Source organism: Apodemus sylvaticus, chromosome 11, assembly GCF_947179515.1.
Source record: "Apodemus sylvaticus chromosome 11, mApoSyl1.1, whole genome shotgun sequence".
Taxonomy (NCBI): domain Eukaryota; kingdom Metazoa; phylum Chordata; class Mammalia; order Rodentia; family Muridae; genus Apodemus; species Apodemus sylvaticus.
The window spans coordinates 43,317,171-43,344,146 of NC_067482.1; the positions used below are offsets into that span (position 1 = coordinate 43,317,171).

At 43.3% G+C, this 26,976-nt stretch overlaps 1 protein-coding gene across 14 annotated transcripts in view; it reads right to left on the bottom strand.

Annotated features, from left to right (window-relative positions):
- The window catches only part of Limch1 (LIM and calponin homology domains 1), a 308,704-nt gene that overhangs the window by 69,294 nt on the left and 212,434 nt on the right, over positions 1–26,976 (bottom strand). For 10 of the 14 annotated variants that reach the window (XM_052198325.1, XM_052198324.1, XM_052198321.1 and 7 more), the window contains exons 4-8: positions 23,785–23,891; positions 18,814–18,844; positions 16,608–16,718; positions 7,990–8,185; positions 2,433–2,685 (exon numbers count right to left, since the gene is read on the bottom strand). In XM_052198325.1, coding sequence (XP_052054285.1) covers positions 2,433–2,685; positions 7,990–8,185; positions 16,608–16,718; positions 18,814–18,844; positions 23,785–23,891 — 698 coding nt within the window. Of the gene's footprint in view, positions 1–1,289; positions 1,551–2,432; positions 2,686–7,989; positions 8,186–8,522; positions 8,698–16,607; positions 16,719–18,813; positions 18,845–23,784; positions 23,892–26,976 lie in introns of those variants that run through there. The other 4 variants (XM_052198329.1, XM_052198327.1, XM_052198330.1 and 1 more) reach the window with 3 other exon arrangements.

Here is a 26,976-nt window from a genome sequence, read left to right on the forward strand (position 1 = left end):
ATCAGATGTGCCACTATGGACAACGTACCTGAATCTGGCTGCCACATCAGCTCTGACCAGCTCTACAGGTCACTTTCTATAGTTGCTATGGCATGAATGTAAACTGTCCCCAGAATCTCTACTGGCTCATGTGTTTGTTGATTTGATCTCTAGATGGTGACCCTACTTGGGAGATTCTAGAACCTTTGGGACAAGGAATATGATTGGCCAAGGTGGGTCACTGGGAACAAGCCTTGGAGTCTGTAGCTTGTCCTTATAGGTCCCATTCTCTACTGCCTGCCACAGTAAAGACCGCTGCTTCATGCACCCATCAATACGACCAAACCCCTCCCACCTCCACATTTTCCCTGGCATCATGGATTAAAATCCCCCGAGACCATGAGTGAAAATAAATCACTCTTCTCTTGAGTGGCTTAGGTCAGATATTTTCTCACAGCATGAAGAAAAGTAATTAATAGAATCACCCATCCTTTGTTTCTTCTAACAAAACAAGTGTGTTCCTGACCCTTTAAAATGTAAAGCAACGAACTCGGATGCGAGGAATTCCAAGTGTGGAATCGCTCTGAGCATCAGGTCGTTACGTATTTGTTGGCTGCAAAGTTATGTGTGAGGCTCAGTGTGGTTCTTCCATAAAAAAGAAACAAGCTTTTCAGAACTCTCCACAAGAAGGTAGACTGTAGAATTCTGTAGCTTTGACTATTAAAACACTTCATCTCACCCACTTCATGAAGTCAGCAGCACTGTGTGCTAACACCCTTTAGCAGCAATGAAGAGAGGTTCCAGTCTTAGCTTCTGAATCAGCATGCTTTGGAAAACACACCTACAAATTTGGCCCTTAAGAGAAGGCAAATGCATGGATTTTTGCAACTCAGTTTTTCTCTCTGAATAGATTGTCCTCTATTTCAAAATATTTAACATATTCTAATGATGGGTTATGAGGTAATGAGCCATTTAGGAGTAGGATGAAGTTAACAAGAAACAAGCCATAGGAAAATAAAATGTTATTGCTAGGTAAATCCTGCAGCCCACGCAACTGATCGCAGGGACGGGGGTCTAATGAAGCAGAGAGGAGCTCACGGTTTTATCTTCGTTTAAACTAGCCAAGGGCTCAGCAGAGACACGCCCCAAGACAGAGTATCTATTTCTACTCATCCAGAGCGGAGGCCGCTGATGTGACAGACACGTAGGAACTGGGGAAAGAGGATGAGAAGTCCAATTCGCTAGCCAGAATCCAAACCTGCAGGCATGCAGAAGGCCAGCCAGGCCAGCCCTCAGCTGGCAGAGCTAACCTGGCAAAGCGCTGTGCTGCAGGCATGACCTTGATCCCAGCTTGCTCCAGCCTTCTGCGCTTTTGGCTTTCCACAGCATCTCTGTCTTCGGGAAGAGCAGCTGGCACAGCAGCAGCATCCCCAGGAGACTGCTCCTCCCCATTGCTGGGAGGAGCTTCTAACCCACCGGCAGGCTGCCCATCAGGGCCCATCTGGCTGCGCTCGCCATCTTCAATGGGAGACCCTGCGTCACTTCCCTCCTCTTCTATGGTTTCAGGGTAACTAGTGAGTTGGACAACAAGGAGCTAACAGGCAGGTCAGGGAACAGACTGGACATCGCTTCCAAGACATTTTGATATCACTTTTAACTTAGAATAAGTCGTCACAGCACCGGATAGGATGCTGCTAAGGTGAGGTCAGTTTTGTGGAGCTAATTAATACAATGCATTTCTCCTCCATACTGGGCTCTTGCAAACTTGATATTGAAAGCAAAAAAACCCTTCTCTACTGTAAAGGTAAAATTCATTCATTTTGATCAATACATAAAAATTTTAAGAAACATTTCCTTAGTGGGAAAATGACAGATAATAATAGTGAAATATTAAGTCCTTATAAAGATACTGCTAAAGATAGGGCCTGTTATTAGTATCTTACTAGTAGGCCCCAAACCCCAAATATAGCACCCAGCATGTAATAGACAATAAATATTTGCATAATAAATATGTACATTAATAAGGACATTAAGGGAAAACACAAGTCATGTAGTTTCCTTCTCTTAAAAGAACACACACACACATCTTGTATTTATTCTGACACTTGCCTACACTCGCGCTTTAAACTTTCTCCCTGTGTCTGTCTATCGAGCTTGCTTTATATAAATGTATCAAGAGTCTGTTTATATAATCTTTGTACAACCACGGTTACAGAATCAGAAATCAAGCAGGCTCCACAGAAGGCCACGTGACTTGTGTTTTCCACATTCTGTCAACGGAATTGGCCTCAGCAATGGCTCCTCAGGGAAGGATGTGTTGGATACCTACTGTGCACCAGGCATGATTCTAGGGACCTTCATGAATCAGCATTTTATGACAAGCTCTCTGGGATGCATTGGCCACTTAGATCCCTTCGTAATGGTACGTCAAAGAACCGAAGCCTCATTCCTACCTGAAGGGCCTTTCCCCGCCCAGGGGGGAGGTAGCCGTGCTCCAGCTCTTCCTGTATTCCTCCCTCTCCACCTTCTTCTTTCTCAGAGGCGCCGGGACATAGGCCGTCTGGTTGCTTTTGTTGGGGAGGTACTGGTTAAAAGGCACTGCTGATTTCGGCTCACCATGAGAAGTCCGTCGTGCAGACATATCATCTTTCTTCACATCTGGCAACTTCCGGTGTGGCAAATCTGATTCAGAATCGCTTCCTCTTCCTGGAAAACAGAGGATGGATACTGATAAAGTGTGCAAGGCTGGCGGAAACATCCAATGGCATTTCCATAGAATCAAGGGTAACTCTTCCTGTGTTCTGGAATTCATACCTTGAGTTAGTAACTTGGAAAATATCAGTCTAAGTTAGCCTCCTCTGAGAAAAGATTTCAAATTTCAGTGAGGAAAACCAAAACACTACAAGCATGACTTTTTTTTTTTTAAAATAGAGGTAAGCTTCAGTGACCCAGGACTTACTGTAAGTGACACATATATGTAGAATTGTTTGCCTGACAAACTTTTGAGCTTTGGCCATGCAAAAGAAAAACTCACCAGTTCCCCAGTGAGGATTCTACTGATCTCTAGCCAGAGTCCATTGCACTAGACATTCTGACGAGGATGCATTAGAAATTTTGTCTTTGTGTATACCTTTAACCCTGCCCCAGAACATGGTCAAGATGTAAATTATAATCTAGTTATCGGAGACAGATGAGAATGACGGAACTTAGAAAGGTGACCAGTTGGACTTCACTAAGGGTTGGTTTTCCAAGAGGTTCCATCTTTTTCTTTGCAGGGTTTTCCCAGTTCCTGATCTGGGACCATCTTTGTCCTGCTGTCCATACCAACTCACAACTCATCATCATTATCCCCTCACTGCCCCCCACCCCTGTGCATAGTTTTCTTCTCTTTTTGTTTTGAAAACAAGAGCATGCCAATGCAGTCAACGGGCATCTCAAACTCAGATACAGGAAATGGTTTGGTTGAAAGTGTTTGTTGTTTGTTTTCTGCAAAGGATTTCAGCTCTGCTAATGTCAGCCTTGCTTCTAGATCACAGCCCCAATAATTCCAACATATCCTTTTTGTCCAAGTCTCATGCTGTTAGATTACTAAGGTCTATTAGAATGAAGCTGTCATGATCATATTAGGAACCACTATTTTAATGCTGGTTGAACTCTTAATCAATGAACGCAAGCAAGCATGACATCATTCTGACTCTGCCGATAACAAAGACATTTATGCTTAAAAAGAAAGCCAAGATCTGGAACAAGGCAGAGGGGTAGTGTGCCAGGCTTTAGGTCAGATCCACTTCATTTCCAGCCCCGCTATTCATTTGTCTTTGACCTGACTACTAAAGCCTCCATTTTTCAGTCTGTAAAATGAGAGTGATGATACGACCTGCTTTACAGGACTAGAGGAAGGGCTGAATCCACCTATGATGATTGGTCCAGTATCTGGCCCCCAGTGTTTAATACATGCTGCCTAATCTTTAAGTTGGAACTGTTCCGGGCCGATCAGACATGAGCTGTGGCTTCCTAAGTTTGTCTCTAAGACATATGACTGTCCCCTTCGGTGAGGCTGGAATGAAAGGACTTACCCTGGATATCAGACCCCATAACGATGTTTAAAAGACTGTAACTTGAAAGTATTGGCTGTGAACAAGCTGCTCACTGTACATGACATATTCGGGCTATGAATTATTCATGGCACTTGCTTACAGCCTCTCTCCTAAAATTTTAGCCATTTCCTGACTTGTTAGTGTCTGATTCATTACTTAGCTCCCTTCCCACAAGTCTTAACAAGTGTTATCTGTCAGTGTCAAAATAAAATGTTGCCTGTAAACAAATTCTCACACCACCTTGCCTTGTCAACACATGAATTTGTTTCTCCACTTGATAGGAGCCTCTCTTTATAAAGATAGAAACAGGCTTAGGGGGCCAGAGGGGCCCTCCCACGGGGGCTTAGGGGGTCAGAGGGGCCCTCCCACGGGGGCTTAGGGGGCCAGAGGGGCCTCCCCTCCCCGTGGCTGATTACTGTTGGCTCAGGGAAACTGGATTCTACTCTCTAGACACCCAAAATTCTGTCCTGTCAGCACTCAACACTGAGAAAAAGTCTTTGTAAAATGTCCTGACTAGGGGAAATACTACCCTGTGCTGATAAGAGAATGAAAGCAGGTAAGTTCTCCATCTACTAACAGCTTAGTGATGTTTAGAGTGACCTCGGATTCCAGTCTTAAAAACCTATAGAATACGAGCTGTAGCTCTGTATAATATCTAAAATATTATCCAACGTATTATCAGAATATGTCAACATGTAAACACAGCCCCTTTCTCCACTGAATTACTCTTCAAGATTGTTTCAATAGACGTTTTAAGGAATGTTAACTTGCCAGTGTCCCAGGGTAGAATGGCTCAGCTGTGAGGCAGGCAGCTTCACAGACTTACAGCGAAGACTGCCTTTCAGTTCTACCACTTGCCAGCTCTGTGACCCTGGGAGTTTAGAGTCCTTGTACTCTCGGTTCCCACGGCCCACCAGCGATGGCACTAATATGCCCTGAGTGTTGTGAGGACCTCAGGAAGGCTGGCACAGTGTGCCTGTGTACTGTCAGGCTAGACTTGCAAAAGATTTTGATTTCACTTCTTCTGATGGATGTGGAAATTTACTAGGTTGACTTCTCTCTGAATGTTCGAAGTTAGGAAAGCAGAACAGAGCGCAGGGCACATTATTTCTTTAGCAAAGTCTCACTCCTCTTTTCCATGTGGCCACGAGCAATCAGAGCCACTGCTTCTCTACCGTCCTCCCTGCTGCCTCTTCTTCTTTCCACCATTTGCCAAATGCTCCCAAGTCACAAACACTTTTTCATTTTCTTCTGGCCATTTACTTTCGCTTACTCATTATTTCCGTCTTGTAACACATCTTTCTGATAAAACATAAGGATGTTGAATTAAATTCAATGGCTTATATGTATGTTAACTAACTGTCGATGTACATGGGTGCAAGGTTGTGCTTCTTATTCAGCGGAGCTCTGTAGAGGCTGTGGTAGCTGCTAATAGAGGCTGAAGGAGGCACTCAGTACCTGGTTGGCAATATAAACTGGCTGAAGCAAGCCTGGGGGTTGACAGCTTTCCTACCAGGAAACTGTATCCACCTCACAGAATCATGACACTTCTGAATGTGGCTTGTCTTCTTTGAATTGGTCAGTGGGTACCCACTCATAATAAGAGTTGGAACCTTCCATATGGACCCAATATAAAGGCAAAGACTGTTGTTCTGTGAAAGCCACCCCCAAGTTGGTTGTGAATCTTGGGACAAAAATTTTCAAGACATACTTAAAAGAAAAAAAGAAAACAGTCTTCCAAAAGTGGAGCCATTGGTTAGAACTAACATGCTTACTGATTGGATTCGTTTTAAAGGAACACACCAGAAAAGTCTTATATAATTAATATGTATTTGGAAAAAATATACTGAATTTTAAAAGAAAGATTAAGAAATGTGGTGGTAGTGTTTTGAAAGTTTCACTGGGTCTCCATTAGTTTACAGGAAGAAATGCCTTGAGCTATCAGATTGGTGAAGTGTGTGGAAGATGCACTTGGTGAGGTGGACCGGTAAGGCTCTATTCTACATTGTTTGTCTGACAGAGAAAGCATTTGTAAGTAGACTCTGGCTTATCAGGCTTAATTACTGCAACTCAACTGTGCTTTGGGATATTTTAGTTTAAAATTACTAACCACCATCTCAAGTCCTTTCAAGATGTGATGTGATCTCTAAACCCTTCAAAGCTAGTGACAGACTAAGGAATCTATAGTACCAGTTATGGGGGGAGGGGTGGAGAAGTCCTATTTTTAAAAAATTAAAGCAAACAATATGGGTGAGATGGTTTGGCTGAGCTGGGTTTTGTAAAAGCGAAGCCAGGCTTGGGTCCTGTTAAGGCATAATTAGATCACACACTTGGTATTTTAACTTCCAGGGCTGTGGGTGGTACTTAAGATGTCAAATAAAATTTCAGAAATACTTTTCAAGCAGCTCACAATGTACCATGGCATTCTTTAGGAGTCACACGCTATGTGGCCCTGAGGCTAATCCGTCTGCTGAAAAGTGTACGTTCTGAGGAAGCGTGCTTGTTCAGTGACTCTGGAATACACCTTCTGTGGGGAAGAGAGAACGTAGCCTTGGGTAAATTAAGAGTACCAGTTTGAACCCACACTTCTTGAGGCTGACAGAGCTAAATGACTAGACCTTCAGTGACTTTTGTCATTTAGAAATGTCGGAGCAAAGACTTACATTCTTGAAGACACGTCTATAAAACAAGGGCAAGGGGTGTCTGTCAGATTCGAGCAGGGATGAATTAAGATGCAGTTAGATGCCTGTGCTGAGCTTTAAATAAGATACTGTGTGCTACGTGTCTAACTTAGAACGTGGACCTGTGAAATACTCAGGCTTTGCAGTGACTTGCATAATTGAGTGGTTGGGGATATCGCTCAGGGGTATAGCACTCACCTAGAATTTGCAAGGCCCTAGGGTCAATCTCTATTACTTCTAAAAACAAACAAACAATAAAGAAACCCCACCCACAAGAAAAATTTTTATGTTAGAAAGCAACACTGAGACCACAAAAGATAACCTTGATCTCAGACAGTAGAAGAATGTCCAAAAATATTGCTATCACAGCAACATATGCAAAAATAGAAATAAGAACATCAAAAAATTCCCCACCAGCCTTACTGTCTTTCTACAAGTCTATACATGTAGGACCAAGCCACTTGTCTTCTGAAAAGTTAAAGGTACAACAGAGATGCTCTTAACAACAGCCATTGAACTCAGGGCAGGCTACAGGGCCACACATTTCTGTACCAAAAAATACTGATCATTCCATACAAGAAGCATCAGATTCACAGGGTTTAAATAAAAAAAAAATAATAATAAAAACAGCTTTGGAGCCAACAGGCAGCCTCGGTATACACTATGCATTCATGGCCATTTGCACCAACCTAGCCTACCAGTCAGATGCGCCAAGCATCGAACTGATTGATAAAACAGGTGCCAATCAAGAAGGGCGCAGCCCCAGGCCCCAGAGCTTCCCATAAAGCACACGTCTAGTTCTCTGGGGAGCAGTACCATTCTTGCTTACATAGTAGCGTATTACTCACTAAACATTTCCCTTCCTTGTCCCCACAGTATATAAACTTTAACACACTTTATGAGCTAATGGTCTGCACAGTCTCTTGATTCGGGAGACCCAGGAAAGAATGATGTAACACATTTTCCAACAGAAGATATGCTCACTGAGGCAGTGTTCAACTGAGTTGGTAGCAAAGCCAATCAAAATTGGGAAAGCCACAAAAAACAACAGTTAGAGACATTCCCCCCACCGCACCCCACCCCACCCCCGTCACCAGGTTATAGAATTACCAGGCTCCAGCCAGGTGGATATGGGGTTAGCCTTTCCAAGCACCCAGCTCTCTAACCTTGACCCTGAAACTCCTGTGAACAATTAATTCCAAGATGTACGGTGTGTGAAGCTCAAACCTTACCATCGCTGCTTCCCCTGAGAACTACATCTGGTGAAGGTGTCTGCCTGGAGCGGGAGCCGAAAGAATCCAGGCTGTCAAAGGAGTCATCCCGGCCGTGGCGAGGAGGAGAGAGGGAGTCGCTGCGTTCAGAGTCCCAGCAGTCGATGTAGCCGCTGTCTCGGATGCTGCGTTTGGGGCTCTCAATGTCGTCAGTCTCCTGTCCCAAAATAAAACGAAAGAATTTCAGATATGACTGCAACATATATATCCCATCCGGCTTCCAGTGGTCTGCAAAGATACTTGCATGGACAATCTGTGTGGAAAAGTCAGAGCAGCTAGCTCAAGAGACTAAGGAGCATCAATCAACAGTGGCTATTCAATTCTTCAAGCCTTTTCTACTCCATCCTTTCAAATAGCATGCACAACTTTTAAAAAAAATCCCCAAGTAACTCACATCCCATAATTTTTTTTTTAAGTAGTTAAATACAGAGAATCACAAAGTTTGGATTCACAAGAATGCAATGATCATTGACAACAAAGACAAAACCTTTGACCTGTCTTTCAGGATCCATAACCGCATGTCTGTGGGACGGACGAGTCCCTACTTCAGTGCCACTGCCCCGGGGTTATGGTATCTGGCAAACACAGGCGGAATCAGAGCTGTAAAGTCCTGGAGAGGCATGCTTCTACCTCCCGCTACCTTGGAGGGAAATTCCTGTTCTGAAAGCGAGCTGTCTTTCTGAGGCAAAAGTTAAAAAAAAAAAAAAAGGCAACGAAAAATATGCAAAACGCTTTTCCTGATGCCACAGAAGAATCCAGGCATGCTCTCTCTCCGCCAGCTCCTGGCGATGGGGGAGCTGCAGGCACTTGTGGCTGACCCACATGTTCAGAGCAGGGAAAACAATGGCTGTCTTTGACAGCCTGTGATTATAAATTCTTTCCAGCACAAGCGGCACAGACTAAAACACTGAAACTCCAGCAGAAGAAAGGTCAGGCAAAGCCATCCTCACCCTTGTACTATAATAAAAGCCTTGTTCCTGCCAGTGCCTTCGCGTTCATTACAATCGTCCAGGCTGACGAAAACAAAAATAACTCCAGTCACTCGAAGATAAACCTCCGCTTAATATCCCCGAGACTGTCGCTAGAAATCAAGACTGTGGATCACACTGGCAGAGGAGGATACTCTCACGGACAAAGACTGGAATGTGGCCCTGTGGATTTCCCCTGGGATGCACACGGAGGTCCCCTCTGTATTCCCAATGTAAAGAAGAAAAAAAAAATAAAATAGAAGAAAGTAAAGCAACGTTCTCTATGTTGGCAGTTTGTGAAGCTGGTCTACTCTGTCTGAGGTGCCTCTGGGAGCCTGTGTCCTTGCAGGAAGCATCTTTGGCTGGCTGCTTCTGGCAATTACAGAAGGGGATGGGGAGAGCATCTTTTGATCCATCTCCCACCTCAGGGAAATGGGCATGGGGCTGGAATGGTTGCAATTCACAAGGCACATTCAGGTTTCCCACCAGGAGGAAAGATTGGTTAAGAGGACGGGGCAGGGCTGGGAGGAAAATCCTGCAGCCCCTCCTCCCCCAGCTGATTAATGCCCCCAGAGAATAGGTTGTTAAATGCCTGGGTGAGTCCAGCAGCATGATGCTCTAAAGCAGTGGTCCTCTACCTTCCTAATGCTTTGACCCTTTAATACATTTCCTCATGTTGAGGAGACCCCCCTCAGCCATAATATTATTTCATTTCTACTTTATAACAGTAATTTTGCTACTGTAATGAGTCATTATGTAAATATTTGATATGCAGGATATCTGATATGTGACCCCCGTGAAAGGATCATTTAGCCCCCAAAGGGGTCATGACCTCTAAGTTGAGAATTGTGCTAGCGGAAGGCAGAAATGCCAGTTATGGAAATTAAGGTGGTTTACTTGCAGGTCAAAAGTTAACCTGATTCCGGAACCAAATCCAGAACTGAGAAGTTAAAAAAGGACACATGACTCACTGAAAAATATAGACCTGAGTTAGACAGAAGCTCGAATTTAGCTTCTTAGGGGATAGAAGTTATTATTGTTAAATTACTCATCAACCAAATGGCTAAAATACGAAGATAACTTTTTTTTGAACACTTACTATATATCTGGGTAATACTTTTGCATATCGTGTTAACAATATCCCTATTTTATACAGAGAGAGAGAGAGAAAAAAAGTGAACCAGAGAGTTACTTTAACTGTAGTCACACAGTAAATGGTAAATACACAAAAATAAAGTCTGACTATTCATCTCTGGGGTTGACAAGATGGCTGAATATTAGATGCTGCCTGAATCCTCAAATGGTCCACACTGCCAATCTAGGTTATGTCTCTGAGTTAACTCTGTTTATGACTAAATCACTGAAGTAGAAATATCACAAAAGTGACGCGGGTTAGGGCTATGGTTAAAAGGTCAGCTTCAGAAGCCATTAGGACTGGGTTTAAACCTTGCCAGCTATGTGACATTAGACAGCTCATGTCACCTCATGGGTCTTCATCTATAAAATGGGACTTAGCAATGACAGCCATCCGACAGGGCTCCTGGGACAATTAAATATGAAATATAATAAAAGTATTCAGAACAGGGCATGATGCCTAATAACGACTCTAAAAGGTATCAGCAATGCTTTTAGCTCCTATTTCTTCAATGAGGCATGCACATTTTAACATAGAAAATACACAATATTTATACACTGATGTTAAATGCACCACGTTCTACACACTGACCTGCTCTTTCTCTGTTTAGATGCCTCACAAAGACAGACAGACACTCAGGGGCAGGGCTACTGCTTGCAGCTGGAATTGACATGCTTTCTGGCTACTCAGTCGGTGCAACATGGTGAAATTGAATTTACAAGAAAATAAAACTACAAAGTTTCTGTAAGGCAAAGGACATTGTCAAAAGGGCAAAACGGCAACCAACAAATTGGGAAAAGATATTTACCAACACTACATCCAACAGAGGGCTTATATCCAAGATAATACAAAGAACTCAAGAAGGTAGACTCCAGAGAGCCAAATATTCCCCTTAAAAATGGGGAACAGAACTAAACAAAGAATTTTCACCTGAAGAATATCAAATGGCTGAGAAGCACCTAAAGAAATGTTCAACATCCTTAGTCATCAGGGAAATGGAAATCAAAACAACCCTGAGATTTCACCTCACACCAGTCAGAATGGCTAAGATCAAAAATTCAGGGGAAAACAGGTGCTGGCGAGGATGTAGAGAAAGAGGAACACTCCTCCACTGCTGGTGGGGCTGTAAGATGGTACAACCATTCTGGAAATCAGTCTGGAGGTTCCTCAGAAAACTGGGAATGATACTTCCAGAGGATCCTGCTATACCACTCCTGGGCATATATCCAGAGGATTCCCCAGCATGTAATAAGGACACATGCTCCACTATGTTCATAGCAGAGCTATTTATAATAGCCAGAAGCTGGAAAGAACCCAGATGTCCCTCAACAGAGGAATGGATAGAGAAAATGTGGTATATATATATACAATGGAATACTATTCAGCCATTAGAAACCATGAATTCATGAAATTATTAGACAAATGGATGGAACTGGAGAACATCATCCTAAGTGAAGTAACCCAGTCTCAAAAGAACACTCATGGTATGCACTCACTGATAAACGGATATTATCCTATAATCTTGGAATACCCAAGACACAATCCACCTATCAAATGATGCCCAAGAAGAAGGAAGGAGTGACCCCTGGTCCTGGAAAGGCTCAGTGCAGCAGTGTAGGAGAATACCAGGACAGGGAAGTGGGAAGGGATGGATTGAGGAACAGGGGGAGGGAAGAGGGCTTATGGGACTTTCGGGGAGGAGGGATCCAGGAAAGGGAAAATCACTTGAAATGTAAATAAAGAATATATCAAATAAAAAATGAAAAGAAAGAAAATAATATCAGCAAGGTTTCCTTTGAAGCCCAGGTCTTCCCCACATCTGAAGTGATGGTGGAGCACCCTGGAACCTCAGCCGGTTTCTCCCTGATGCTCATGGGAAAAAAACCCAGAAAGCTTGCCATGCTCACCATGACTGTGTAGTGAGCCAAGATTGAATTCTCAGTAGGGAGATAAATGACATGGACAGTTGGAAAAGCAGAAAGCAGGTCACTGTGGCCATCCCTTGCCATGCTGGCTTCCCAGGGGCCCTACAAGTAAAACAAGAGGCTGACTCGTTAGCCTGAGATAAAAATGTGGCTACCCCCTGGACTTGCAATTTTACTGATTTTAATCAAGTCTCCATGCCTTTGTGCGTGCGTGTGTGTGTGTGTGTGTGTGTGTGTGTGTGTGTGTGTGTGCTGTAAAGTGAGGCTTTGGGGAAGGGTGGAAAATATAAACCAGCATGCATCCTTCATGGGCTCTAAGTGCACTGTCTGTGCCTTTCATCTTGAAGCCCCATAGCTCCTGCCTTCCACAGAGCTCTCAAGGGTCAGCAGGACAGACTGACATGAACATAGTGGAGTAAGTGAAAGGGTATCCCAAAGGGCAATGAGCAGCTGCTAGCCTCTAAAAACTCTAGACTTTGTTCACTAATCTCTCTTCTTTTTAGTCCCTCTGTGAGCATTAATGGGAGCCAGCAAGGGCCCTCGGATGACTGACGGTATCTAAGACGCTCCAGATGCCTTCTCTGGACAACTCAACATGTTGCCCCTTGCTGTGTGATTTACAGGGTGGCTGAGGGCTGCTCCAGCATGTCTGAGGTTTAGCTCCCCCAGCGTGATGGCCCAGTCCTCACTCATCACACTGACTCTGGAAGCAATTCATTCTACTGATATTGCCCAAGTGCCTTCTAGGTAGTATTCTAGCCCTGGGGACACAGCGTCATAAAAATAAATCAACAGACATCCTATTTGTGGGAACCTGTTTTCTGATAGGGAAGATCAGAGATAAACAGAAGATGGTTGCTTATTATACGTTACTTGCTAAAAAGGTTACTTAGATACTGAGTTGAGGGAGGGGTTTGCTGGTGGATGTTTTGGGCATTTATTTCTCTTGCATTTGTTTGCCAGTCATACACCCCCCTTTATTCCTATCTTCTATCGATGTTCTGTCACCTCTAGGAACAAGAAGGGGTGGGTCTGTCACAGCACTTCATGCCACTCCTGGTCACAATGACTAGTGTAGGGACAGAATAGTCATTCCTTCAAATGATACCTCTGGGGCCAGAGGACATACTTCCCTACCTTTCGCGGAACCAACTAGGAGCATCTTCCCTGGAGGTGCATTTAGCGACATCCCTTACTGAGGGTTGACTGGCTTACAGGAAGGAGAGATGGGGAATGCCGGGTGGAGGGTGTGGAGAAATAACCTGCAGTGCTCCCAATCCTGAAGACCTCATGCCCGCTTCCACTGAAGGGTTCTTGCAGCAGAGCCATTTGTTTATCTTGTGTAACCCTTCCTTCCACAGGTCTTCCCTGATATAGTCAGGCTCAGTAACACACTCTCCAGTGTACCAGAGCCTATGTTAAGGGCTCTCTCTATATTAAGTATAGAATAAGTACCCTGTGGTTACTGATTTTATGTACATTTTTCCACTAGAAAAGTGAATTTTTCTAATTAGTCCCCTTTGAGAAAGACACAAATTTAATTTCAAAATTATTTCACCCTACGTACAGAGAAACCCATGAAATTTGTCTACTTCTGCTATAACAGAATGCCACAGACTAGGTGCATTTAAGAGAATTTACTTATCAAAGTTGTGATGTCTGGTAAATCTACAGTCAAGATGCTGGCACAGGGAAAGGTCTTAATAACGTGACAGAAGCCATTTTCTAACTAGAAAACGCATGCACGCTGGAGAGCTTGCCTTGGGTAACACAGAATAGCAAACCTGCTCTGGCGACCAAGAGCATCAGTTCATTAGTGCAAGTGTATTTACTCCCCAAGCCGAACAGCCTTGAAAGCACACCTCCTGTTCCCTACATCATAGTTAAGGTCCTGCATGAGTTTTATAGGTCACAATCAAAGCACGGCAGGATATAGCAGTGTGCAATTTTCAAAAAAGTGTGCTCAACGAACAGACCCTTTCCAAGTTCTGCCTTCCTCTTGTCTTGAATGGTACCTGACACCTAGAAAAGTCTGAGCAGCTAGCTTGAGGCAGCAGAGAGAAGCCATGGGTTGAGGATAGTGTCATGTGGGATAAGATACAAAGGTTGGGTTTCCTGGCATCGCCCGGGTGGGGAGCTCCAGCACCAGCTCTGGATGGCTTGATCACACCTCTCATTTAGATGAGAAGAAATAAAACACTCCTTTCAGCTTTTACTTTGAGTTTTTGCAGTTTGCAATCAAACTCAACCATAAGTGAGACCATGATAGAATACCGACCATACACAAAATATTGCCAGTGTTTGGCTAGCCCAGTCTTCTAGGTCATCTTTTCTCAGACACAGCCATGACATAGGAGGACCACAGGTATCCCCAGTTGTGAAGAGACATGCTTTGTCCAGCAGTGCTGGCCACTGAATCATATCCTGTGATGTTATCTACATTCACCCAAAAGAGAAGTAGATGTTAACACCCAGGCCACTTCAAGGCAGCTGGAGGCATTGTCTCGGAAGAATGGGAACCTAGCAGAGCAGACTGGGTTCTTCCCCAGTCTATCAACAGAGCAGTGAGATTTAAGTAAGGCTTCAGCCAATGACCCATCTAGAATTACCCTAGTACATGTCAATATAGAGGCAACCATTTTTACTCCCGACTCCAAGCTAGAAATGACACTCTGCATAGTTAGACAGGAGAAAACTTGCAGGGCAGTAGAGAACCCAGGAAAAGACAGTGTGCTGTGTTTACTGTGTGGATATATGCGTTTTAGATGTCGTTGTAAACACATTTTCCCAGTGGCAGGGATCAAACCCAGAGCATGATGCATCCCGGGCAAGTGCTCTACAGTGACTACACTTCCAGCCCCGCTTTGTCCAGTTAGAGACAAATGGGCCAGACTGGCTTTGGGCAGTGAGTGGTTCTCAACCTAACGTGGCAACCCTTTAATGGAGTTTCTCATGTCTTGGTGACATCCAACCGTAAAATGATTTCTGCTGCTACCTCATAGCTGTAATTTTGTCATCACTATGCCTTGTAATGTAAATATCTGAGATGCTTCCTCTGTGAGGGGTTATTATACACACAACTTGAGAAGCATTGCTTTAAGGAAGAGAACGATTTATGAGAATGTTGGAACAAATTCTTGCTTTCAAAAGTAAAAGTCATGATGTTGTGAATATCCTGAAAAAATAATTGCATATCTCTCTCTGTCTGCCTCTCTCTCTCTCTCTCTCTCTGTGTGTGTGTGTGTGTGTGTGTGTGTGTATGTGATTTAAGTATATACATGTGGAGGTCTAGGGACAACTTTTGGAGTCAGTTCTCTCCTTCCACAACATGGGTCTCAGGGGTGGAACTCAGGTCACACGGCTTGGTGGTAGCATCTTTACCCACTGAGCCATCTTAATGACCCTCAGAATATCTTTCAATTTAATCAGTCTTGTTAGCGGATTCATTTTGTGTAGTAGAAAAGCAAGGAATAGCTGGCCTCAATTATTTTTGCTCTAAGATGGCTTTGGCCAAAATATATGGACGCTAACTGCAAGTAAGCCTCCCTGCTCACCCAGGCTGCTTGGCAGGGATTCTCCTGTGCAATACTATTGACTAATATTTTGTATGAGTTAACTATTCTGCTGAATCTTTTAAAGACAAGTGCATACAAAGCATACCACTGTTTCTTCAATAAATTCTTACCTTCCATCAATCTTTCCCACAAGCAAATAAACCAAGTTTTTCATGGTATGCAATCAAATACTTTGTCAAATAAACACATCAAGCTTTAAAATCATTTTTCTGAGTGTCCAGATCACTCAGATACAATGGTCATGAGACACACACGGTAGAAGGAATACTTCTGACACCTCAGACCCTGTCTAGAGTGGGAGCAGAGGCAAGGACATGACTGGCATCACCTTACCCACACCAAGGCCCTAACAGGCAAGCACAATGACCTTTGGCTGACGACAGTGCAGAGCAACTCTCTGCTTTTGTATGACAACACACTGGTTAATTCAAGCATCACTTCCTGAAATGCACGGGCTCTGAGCTCCGTGCTGTGCCAAGCCATGCACCAACATACTGAACTCTCTCTCTTTTGAAAATTACAGCAAGAGCCAGCTCAGATCTTCCATTCACCAAAGAGTGTGAGAGCAGACCTTGAAGTGTTGTGAGAGTCAGGAGGCAAAGATGTTCTGGGTAAGACGAATAGTTCTTTTCTTGAGCATATACCTTGGGTCAGTACAGTTCCACCATGCAAAACTATAATTATTGCCATTTTAGTAAAGACTTTAAAATGATTCTATGTTTATGAGTGTTTTCTCTGTATATATATATGCCCATAAGGGTCAGAAGAAGCCATCATATCCCTCAGGACCAGAGTTATTGATGGTTGTGAACTGCCAGGTGGGTACTGGGAATTGAACCCGGGTCCTCTGGAAGAATATCAAGTGCTCTTCCCCACAGAGCCATGTCTCCAACTGTGGAACAGCAATAATCTTAGAATCGTGTTGCTTTCTCACTTTGCCCAGCACTCAGGGGATGAGGAAGGAAAGCCAAATCACCTTTCGCATCTGAGCCAACAGCCCTTCGAACTCCTTCAGGTTCAGCGTCGTTCCACTGTAGGATGCGCAGCTGTTTGCCGCTTTCCCCAGCCAGTAAATGGTCACTAACACCTGTGGCACAAAAGAATGCACAAGAGTGAGATCTGTCCTGAAGAACAGTTTTTCACGATGAGGATCAGTATTTCCCCAGGAACAGCAGAGCAGGAAGGAACAGCTCAACAGCTCGTGAAAACCAGTGCATGCTGAACCCATCCACTTCAGAGCATGGTAATGAGAACCCAATGATGTCTCCTTTGACCCTGACACATGATTCAGTCAAATAAGTCTCCAGCTCTAGAAAAAGAAAGGAGGTTGTGAGAAAGTGATCTCTGAGTGAGCAAGAAGGGAGAAATAAATCCTCAAGATGATATTCTTTGTTTCCCACAAACCCTGACAAGCAATGCAGGAGACTGTTAGCTCCATTTGAGATGGGTGCTTTCCAAGCCCCTTAATTTCCACTTGTGTGTGTGTGTGTGTGTGTGTGTGTGTGTGTGTAGAACCTGCTGGAATGGATGGTAATTATCCTAAAGGAGTGATAAAGGATGACATTCTCCAGTTCCACCCATTTGCCTAAGAATTTCCTGAATTCATTGTTTTTAACAGCTGAGTAGTACTCCATTGTGTAAATATACCACATTTTCTGTATCCATTCCTCTGTCGAGGGACATCTGGGTTCTTTCCAGCTTCTGGCTATTATAAATAGGGCTGCTATGAACATAGTGGAGCATGTGTCCTTATTGCATGCTGGGGAATCCTCTGGGTATATATATGCTCAGAAGTGGTATAGCAGTAATATTATGCCCAGTTTTCTGAGGAACGACCAGAGAGCACACATGGTATGCACTCACTGATATTATCCCAGAAGCTTGGAATACCCAGGAAACAATGCACATATCAAATGATGCCCAAGAAGAAGGAAGGAGAAGACCCTGGTCCTAGAAAGGCTCAGTGCAACAGTGCAGGGGAAAACCAGGACAGGGAAGTGGGAAGGGGTGGATTGGGGAACAGGGGGAAGGAGGAGGGCTTATGGGACTTTTGGGGAGGGGAAATCCTGGAAAGGGGAAATCATTTGAAATGTAAATAAAGAATATATCGAATAAAAAATTAAAAAAAAAGAAGTGATAAAGGTTAATGAGTGCTTCTGGGCACAGGATCAGCACAGTATATCTAAGTGAAGTCAGAGACAGCAAGGCACAGAGGGTGCCTCGGGAGACACGCTGCTCTCTCTCCCACCAGAGCACTGCCATATCCCCAGTAATCTGAGATGGAGAAATTTTATCCTCCACACAGTTGCTATCAATTAAACAAACTTGGATGCTGAAGAGTGTTTATGAATATCCAGCGGTCTGAGGTTACTACCCTACATTAGTTTTGTGTTTTCTTTCCAAAGAATTGTCCACAAAAGCATAAATGTTCTTTACTTTGACTTGGAGGAAAAAAATATGGGACCAGCTAACGATGTGCTCCTTAGCTGGATTATAGGAAGACAGAGGATCGGAAGCCCATGGAAGAGCTTAGGCTTCATGTTCACCGTCTGTATTTTTGCTGCATCTCTGCTGGGAAGAACCTATTGCACTACCTTCCCCATGGTTGGACAGATGCTCTGGATAATGGAATGGAGGCATATGGGGCCAGCTGGCTATGGGCCCAAAGCAGAGCTGTGTGCATGAGTACTATGATGTGATTCAGTTTTCTACCTAGGTGGGAAACTCTTACATCATGAATCCTTCAAAACTTCCAGAAGGTCTTTTAGTAACTGAGCTCTTACAAATAAATTCCCAGACAGAGAACAGACAATCCCAAATGTCAGGACATTAACTAGAACCATCACATAACCAATGTGTTCTGACTGCGATCCCATCCGGACCACAAATGGAAACGGCTAATGTTAGTGTTGAAACCGATCGCTGTGTGTTCTAAGAGCAAGAACCGAATGCAAGTCTTCATTTATTTCTAGAACAAACTCTGATTAGAGACAAACTTCCAAATCTATCATTTTTAGTATCAGTATGGTTATCAACTGTTCTATAAAAGGTGTATATAATTTTTCCTAAGAAATAATCTTTCTAATAAAGTCTATCAGAACCACTGAATTTAGCTAACCATCAACCTCGGACCATTAAAGTCAGAAGCATACAAATGAAGAGAGAGAGGTTAAAACACTTACATTTTTCAGCTTCCTGCTATAATCAAGGTTCCTAAGTCAGGAAACAAAAAGAAAACATTAGAATAGCAGTTTCTTTGGTGTGGCTTCCTTTAAATACTTCTAAGACAGACTTGCAAGAAACACATAAAACACAAGCCAGAAGGATATTGCTGGACTTTTTAAGGCCTATGATTGGTGCTCTCAGCTGTAGGATAAAATTGTCGAGAAAAACAAAACACAACAAAGAAACAAAAAACAAACAAACACAGGGCCAGGTAGAACTGAAGTTGTGCAGTATACCAGGAAAGGTGGATGTTTTTTTAACATATAAAAGATGAGAATTCTGCTTATAATTGGGACTGCTTATAGTTGAAAATGCATGCATGAGAAGAAGTACTAGCCAAACAATTTTCCTGTTTTTTTTTTGCTCTGTCTACAAATTAGAATGAAAATTTTGCCATAAACAGAAAAGTATGCATGCTATTTCCAAATGTACGCACATGTGTTCCCAAATCCACATAAATGTTTATTTCCTAACTAAAAACCACCAATACTCTGACTATTCACACCATGAAATATCAAAATGCTTCCAAAAGTAATTGAAAACTCCATGAATATATTGACAAAAGGAAGATGAATGTTGGATTTCTTTTCTCTGGTTGTCTTGGGGAGGGGAGGGGAGTAGAGAGTCCTTGACTCAAACGAGTCAAGAGTGTCTCAGAGCATTCAGACCCTGATCACTCAGCTCTGGCCTCCTCTAACAAATTAGGTGTGATGGGTAGGCAGGCAATTTTAAGTTGGCTGATACTGGAAGGACTAGTAACTGCTAGTCCTGTTCTGCAAAGAGGAGCACAGGATCTGAGCTTCAGTTAGGACAAGCATCCACACAATTTACATCTGATTGAGAAAACGGTCTTATAATTTTGAGTTTAACAACAACAACAACAAAAAAGTCAGGCTATTCTAGTCTTAGATATCTGGTAATTTTTTCTCATTTAGCCACAGAGAGATGAAAAAGAAATCCAAGCGAAGTCTAAGATATCTTAGAACAAAAAGAATAGGGGAAAAGGACCCTTTTCCTTCACTGACAACAGAAGTTCACTGGTTGAAATTGTGACTGGATGCTAAAATTGTATGTGGCACACCATAGAGCCTCACAGAAGATTTGTAGAGTGGTTTCCACATAACCACTAAGTACTTGGAAATACTTGTCATTTTTTCAAAGAGACTCCTGCCCCAGGAGCCATCCACAGCCTCACCACGCTTCTGTGTGACTATATTGGTTCCCTAGAAGGTCTTTCTTTCTATGTGCCCCTCTGTGCTGTGCGTCCATGGCCACCAAACTTGTCTGGTATTCATTACAGGTAGAGTTCACGCAATTACACAGCCAATAATGTAATGACTTGCAGGCTTTTCCTCCTTAAAAATGTTTTCTTTTTTGTGTATTCAAGTCACATTTGGGACAAAAAGGGTAAGAAAACTGACCTTCACTGCAAACTAGAGTGCTTTTTTTTTTTCAAAGAAAATTTTAGGAAATACAAATTTCCCCCACGGGATCTATCCCTTATTGTATGTCTCCTTGCTGATGCTACTAACTCACGTTAAAGTGATACCCTCCCTCTCCGCTGGAAGCTGTTCAACTCTCAGAAGGGAGGCCGTTGAATTACAATGGTGGTGCTTGGAACTTTCTGAGCGACTAAGACTTTGTCAAATTAAAGGAGAATCACCTGTGAAAACATGGTGAACCTGACAGCTTATTTCATGATCCACTCCGACATTCCTGCTAAAGCCAGAAGCAATGCCCTCCTACGTGTCACAGATTAATTTGTGATGTAATTTTAGTAGAAGTTCTTTATAATTTTCTAAGTGCCAACCCCGTGAGACCATCTCTCTGCATACGATTCCAAGTTCCACATCCCCTTGGCTTGTGGATGGCTGCTCCCACACTTGTGGATGGCTGCTGCCACACTTGCCCTTCAGCATGACCCTCCAACCACACTAGGTTCTTGGCCTTTTCTTTCAAACATCAACGGCTTCCTCCTCATTGGCCTTTTCCTGCTTTTCCTCCACCTTGAACATCCAGCAAATATCCCCACAGCTGCTGCTCCTGTCTCATTCTTATCTCTGTCCAAATCCCCAGCCGAAGTCCTTCAGATGGGCTATCCTTGACCCTTTCAGATGGGCTATCCTTGACCCCCTTCAGGTAGGCTATCCTTGACCCCTACAGATGGGCTATCCTTGATCCCTTCCAGACCGATCACTATCTTTCCCATCTTGCTCTTTTATGGTTCTTTCTGTACTCTCCCTCCCCGTGGTTATTTTCTTTCTTACAATTTAGTTCTAAGTTCTCAGCACTGCAGTGGGAGGACCCTGGTCATCTTGCATGTGCATTTTTCTCCAGGAAGGTGAAAATATCTCACATACAGTAGCTACTTACTTAGTGACTATGAGTTCAGTGGATGAATGAAAGTTCAGTGGGTGAATGAAGGCACAGAGACCTAAGGGAGACCTAAGGGAGACTTAAGGGAAGGTGACGGGAAAGGGACGGCTAAGGATTGCAGAGTACAAGTGAAGGGCGATCTAAAGAGGAAAGAACAGAGAAGACATGCAGAAAGTGAAATAAATAGGAGGAGAGGATAAAGAAGGGAAGGGAGATGGGAGGGGAGGAAGGAGAAGAGGACAGAAGAATGGAAAGACCAGGGGGACAAGAAAGATGAAGATGCAGCGCCCTACAAAGGGACTGTGGCTAACCACTTGAGACTGGACTGTGCGACTTTCTCCTGGTGGGCTGCTTCGGGTGCCTCTGAATGAATACATTTCTTCAGGAGTTGATTGTCTCACTTTCAGGTCTGCAATGACCAGGCTTACTTAGAGTCACATCTGGAAGACTATTTTGTCCCACTCTGTAGATGAGCACACGGTGCTGGGGTCCTCAGCCAGTCACACACTGAGCGAGCTGCAGACCTGGGGCTCTACCCAGATTTTGGATGCTTTGATTGTCGTAGATGAGCAATGCAGAAGATCTGAGATTCTGCTTTAGATTCTGAAACCAACTGGCCTCGGAATTCTCCTGCCCTGGTAATTTATTGTTTAAAGGTAGCCAAAAATTAATGATGATAAAGAGAAAGAAGAGGATGAGGGGGAGAAGGAGGAGGAGGAAGAGGAGGAGGAAGAGGAGGAGGAAAAGGAGGGGGAGGAGGAGGAGGAGAAGGAGGAGGAGGGGGAGGAGAAGGGGGAGGAAGAGGAGGAGGAGGAAAAGTGCGAGAGTAAGTCACCAGAGTAAACTTTCCTTCACCCCCCCACCCCCGGGAGTGTGTGACTAATTATTAGCAATGGCACTGAGCATTTACTATTGTTTCTGGTCACTTGCACATGCAGGTAAGACTAGAAATGTGAGTTTAGCCAGACCCTAAAATCATTTCCCAAAATGAACAAGAACTTCACAGAATTAAATTTTAGCTCAGTAACAAATGGAGCATGTGATGGTTGTCGTGAGGCCTACGGAGACTTCTCTAGTGCAAAGATGTAACTTCTGTTATTTTTCCTCACTTAGATTTGCTCTCTGTAAGAAATACTAAAGAACGGCCCATTAAAAACACCAACGTAACTTCACCCCATCCGTCATTGCTGAATCTCCTTGGTCCCCGTCATGAATCACAGAACCCACCATAAACTCCCTTCCTCCCTTCCTTCCTTCAGTAGTTTCAAGTTTCCCCTCGTTATAATTAGGAAATCAAGTTTCGGAAACAGCAAAAAGGACAGCTCTGAAGTGTGGCTTCTCTCCTTCTGTTCTTCTATGATGACGTGGCACTGCCCCAAATGATCAAATCATAGATCCCCTCTACTCAGTTCAACTTATTGGGTTTTATGGTTATTGTTGTTATTTGTAACAGGGCTGCCCTAATGGAGCCTGATTTGCTTGGTGTTTGCATTATGTAGACCAGGCTGGCCTTGGTCTTGTAGAGATCTCTTGCCTCTACTGGCTATGCCCTGGGATTACAGGATATACCACCACACCTGACTTTTAGATACTTTCCAAAAGGTGTATTTTTTTAATTATGTGTATATGTGTATGTCAGTATATGGGCATGAGTCATGAATGTAGGTAGCCTGTGGAAGCTAACAGGAAGAGACAGATCTTCTGGAACTAAAGTTATAGGAGGTTCTAAGCGGCCTAATGTGGGTGCTGGGAACCGAACTGGGATCCTCAGCCAGAGGATTACTTCCTCTTAACCACTGTGCCATCTCTCCAGCCAAAGGAGAGACTCCAGGTTTTCCGCTCAACCATACTCATGCCACGTACTGTTTGAATAAAACGACAAATGTGTTATATGACATCACAGGCTCTGCAGAATGCCTGGGCTACAGACAACTTATTTTTGCCATCCTATAAGGATGAATTTTCATACTCTGGTCATGAGCTATCTCTTTATACAGAAAGTCATCCTATCGCAAGAATTCTTTGGCCCCAAATATGGTTCACTAAATAGATACAGGCAGAAATGGCTGAAAGGCCAATGATCCATCTCTGAAAAGCTTAATCACTATCACATATGAGAAAATGGCTGCAAAATGTAAATGAAGGAGCCTGCTTGCCATCAGCAAATAAATGCCTTCTCTACATCATCAAAGCGTGCACAATCTGTTCACCTCCTGTGCAGTCTGCCAAGAGCCTAGTCGGCTGTCCTACTGGAGCTAATAAAAGAGGTGCTGCCCAAGGCACACAGATTTTGTACATATTTCTCTGTAGCCTTGCCGCTAATTTTCTAAAATTCTGATTTGATGTGTATTTGAAAAGTTATATCAGCTCAGAATCAGGAGTTCTGTACAGAAGGGCAGGTCACTGGTTTGTTAACACTTGATTTTTGCTTGCACATTTTTATTTTATTAGGTATACCTAATCTTCTACCTCTCAGAACTTACAACATCCTCCCGAAAGTGCAAATCAAAATACCAAGGGTTTCCTTTAAACATAAATCAGGCACTACTTACTTGACAGTGACCCTGTTGGAGGTATCCTGGAGATCACTCGGGTCAAAGAGTTGAGATTCTTTAAGGCCAAGCTCTTTACAGCCTCTCAAAAATAAGATGGTATTGTCCTAGAAGGAAGAAAAGGAACCTAAGTATTATTTTAGATTATCTTTGTGAGTCAGTCCCACTTAGTTAATAGTCCACATTGCTGTCAAGGTGCCAGTTATCATGGCTGCTAAAGTCATATCTAAACTGTAGCATGTCACCCAACAAAATTGCAATTAGGAAATGCCAGAATAAATAGACACTTCAGATTTCCCAAACCCTAGCTAGTCATTGCCAAATTCAACTTTCCCTTTAGCTTGATACATTTATAAACAACTACAAGTCAAAGGTTGCTACAAAGGGAATTTAGCATCTTAAGGAACTGTACTTTAAAAAGCCAGGGTATTTTTCCATTGCTTCTAAGTCCTTTGCCCAGGCCTTATTGCTTAGAACTTGGTATCACAGAAGATACTTAAATATATATAATTAGAGCTGAATAGGAAATGGCTTAGTTGGCAGAGTGCTTGCTAAGCAACCATGAAGACCTGAGTTTTGATCCCTAGCACCCAAGGAAATAAACCAGTCATGACTTCACATCTCTGAAATCCCAGCACTAGGTAAGCTGAAGGCAGAAAGTCCTGGTACTTGCTGGCTAGCTTGTGTAACTGCTAAGTCCCAGGTTCAATAAGAGACCTTGTCTCAAACATTAAGATGGACAGTGTGTTCATTTGAATGAGAATGGTCTCCATGGGCTCATATATTCACATGGTTAGTTCCTGGTGGTGGAACTGTTTGGGAAGAAGTCGGAGGTATGACTTTGTTGGAGGAAGGGTGTCACTGGGGGTAGACTTTGAAGCTTCAAAAGACTCCCACCATTCCCAGTGTTTTCTCTGCCTCCTGTTTGTGGGTCAAGATGTGTGGTCTTGGCTGATCCTGCTTCCGTGCCTTTGCACTGCCATCATAGACTCTAACACTCTGAAACCATACGCCCAATTAAACACCTTCTTTTATAAGTTCTGTTGGTCATGCTATTTTATAACAGCAAGAGAAAAGTACACTGACACATAGCACACAGTCAAAAATAGGACACTTTTAAACTTGAAAACAATAAGGTTTTGTTGACTAAGGTATTCTCATCCTCACATTTTTCTTATCAATTGATTTAAATATATCCTTTGAGAATTTTACACCCTTCATACATTCACTATGGGCTTTCACTGAAAACACCTTTTTGATGGAATGCTAGATAAATTAAAAGATAAAAGAAATCTAGTCCCTCCATTTCCTTCTTGTCACATTTATTCCACTACTCTCTCTCCACTGTTGGTGGAGAGGAAGGGAACAGCAGCTCAAGGGGTGTGGGAGAAGAGTGGGGTTGGCCAAGGCACAGGTACATGGTTTGTATGAAGATATGATGAAACTCATTACTCTGACTGCTAAATGTTGAGGAAGAAGGAGGAGGAGGAGAAAAGAAAAATAAGAAGGAGAAGGAGGAGAAGGAGAAGGAGAAAGAAGGAGAAGGGGGAGAAGGAGGAGAAGGAGAAGAAGGAGAAGAGAAGGAGGAGGAGGAGAAGGAGAAGGAGAAAGAAGGAGAAGGGGGAGAAGAAGGAGAAGAAAGAGAAGAGAAGGAGAAGGAGGAGAAAAGAACAAGAACAAGTTCAAGAACAAGAACAAGAACAAGTCGTAGTCTAGACTTATTTGGGAAGGAAAACAAGAGGCAAGAAGTACTTCCGAATGGTGGTGGCACACGCCTTAAATCCCAGCCCTTGGGAAGCAGAGGCAGGCAGATTTCTGAGGCCAGCCTGGTCTACAGAGAGAGTTCCAGGACAGCCAGGGCTACACAGAGAAACCCTGTCTCAAAAATCAAAACAAAACAGAACAAAAAAGAAATACTTCTGAAAACAGTGCAAAGACCCTCCTCAGAAGAACATTCCCTGGAAGGCATAGATTGACTTTGAACCGGGAGAGCAGCAGGACTGGCTGACAAGCACACTCATAATTATGGAGCTCTTTCTATCTGGGCTGCCCATCTGTTAGGGGTCTTGGGAATAAATGAATGGTTCCAAAAGTGAGTGCAAACTGTGGGTCATCCTTTGAAGCCCCCAGGACAACTGGTCAACAGATGTATTGCTGCAAATCTCTAACGGTCCTCCTCTTGAGAGACTTCCAAAGTCACTGATTGACTCCATCAGTTTGGAACAACAAGAAAACAAACCCAAACAGGAAAAGGAATGTCAGTTCCAGGAGTTACACCAATGTAAAAACCTCTAAATGCTGAAAAAAGCCTGCTCTAAACACCTGAACTCAGCATGGTGATTACCAGGTTCATCCCAGGTATTCAAAGATAGTATTTTAATTATCCAGTGTGCAGGCAGGACTCTCAGGCCCCTGAAAATCCCTGTCTCCAGATGTACACACCCTAAGTAATCTTCCCTTGAGAACCAGTGAAACCCATGGCCCTGATAAGGTTATGACATTAAACAATCGCCTCTAAGTTAACCAAGAGAAAGATTATCTGATTTGGCAGTGATATAAATAGAGATCTTTTTTAAAACAGAAGGTGACACAGGAGTTCCTGCTGGCCCTGAACACCACAGCTGCAAAATCTTGAATTCTTTTAACTTCCATGATAGTCTTGAAAGATGCTTAGGGTCTCAGCCCTACGAGCCCTGTGGTATTCTAAACAAAGAGCCCAGTATCACCCTATCTGGACATCTAATCTATTGACAATGTGAGGTAATAAATGAGTATTGCTGTGAGATGTTAGTTAGTGGTAATTTTTTGATGTGGCAATAAAAAATTAACATGCTTGAGCCCTAAAGAGCAACTGTAGATACCCCTTTCTACACCCCACATTATGGGACCAATATCATTCCAAGGACTGCCTTTATTACATTAATTTATTTAATCCCTGCACTCCTTACCCTAAACTACAGATGAGTGATCTGCAGCCTAGAACAATAATGCAATGGTTCAAAATTGCAATCAGCAAAAGATGCAGGTTGCAAAACAGAGGGGTATGTCTGATGAGCTCCAGCATGGAATTTGAGGTCAGTGCCCAATGGCAGTGGGGCTGTGGGGAGTGGAACTGATCTCAGAGGGTCTTACAGATGTAGATAACGGGCTGAAGGAGTCAGCAGCTGGAAGTCTGAGGACTGAGTACCCAGG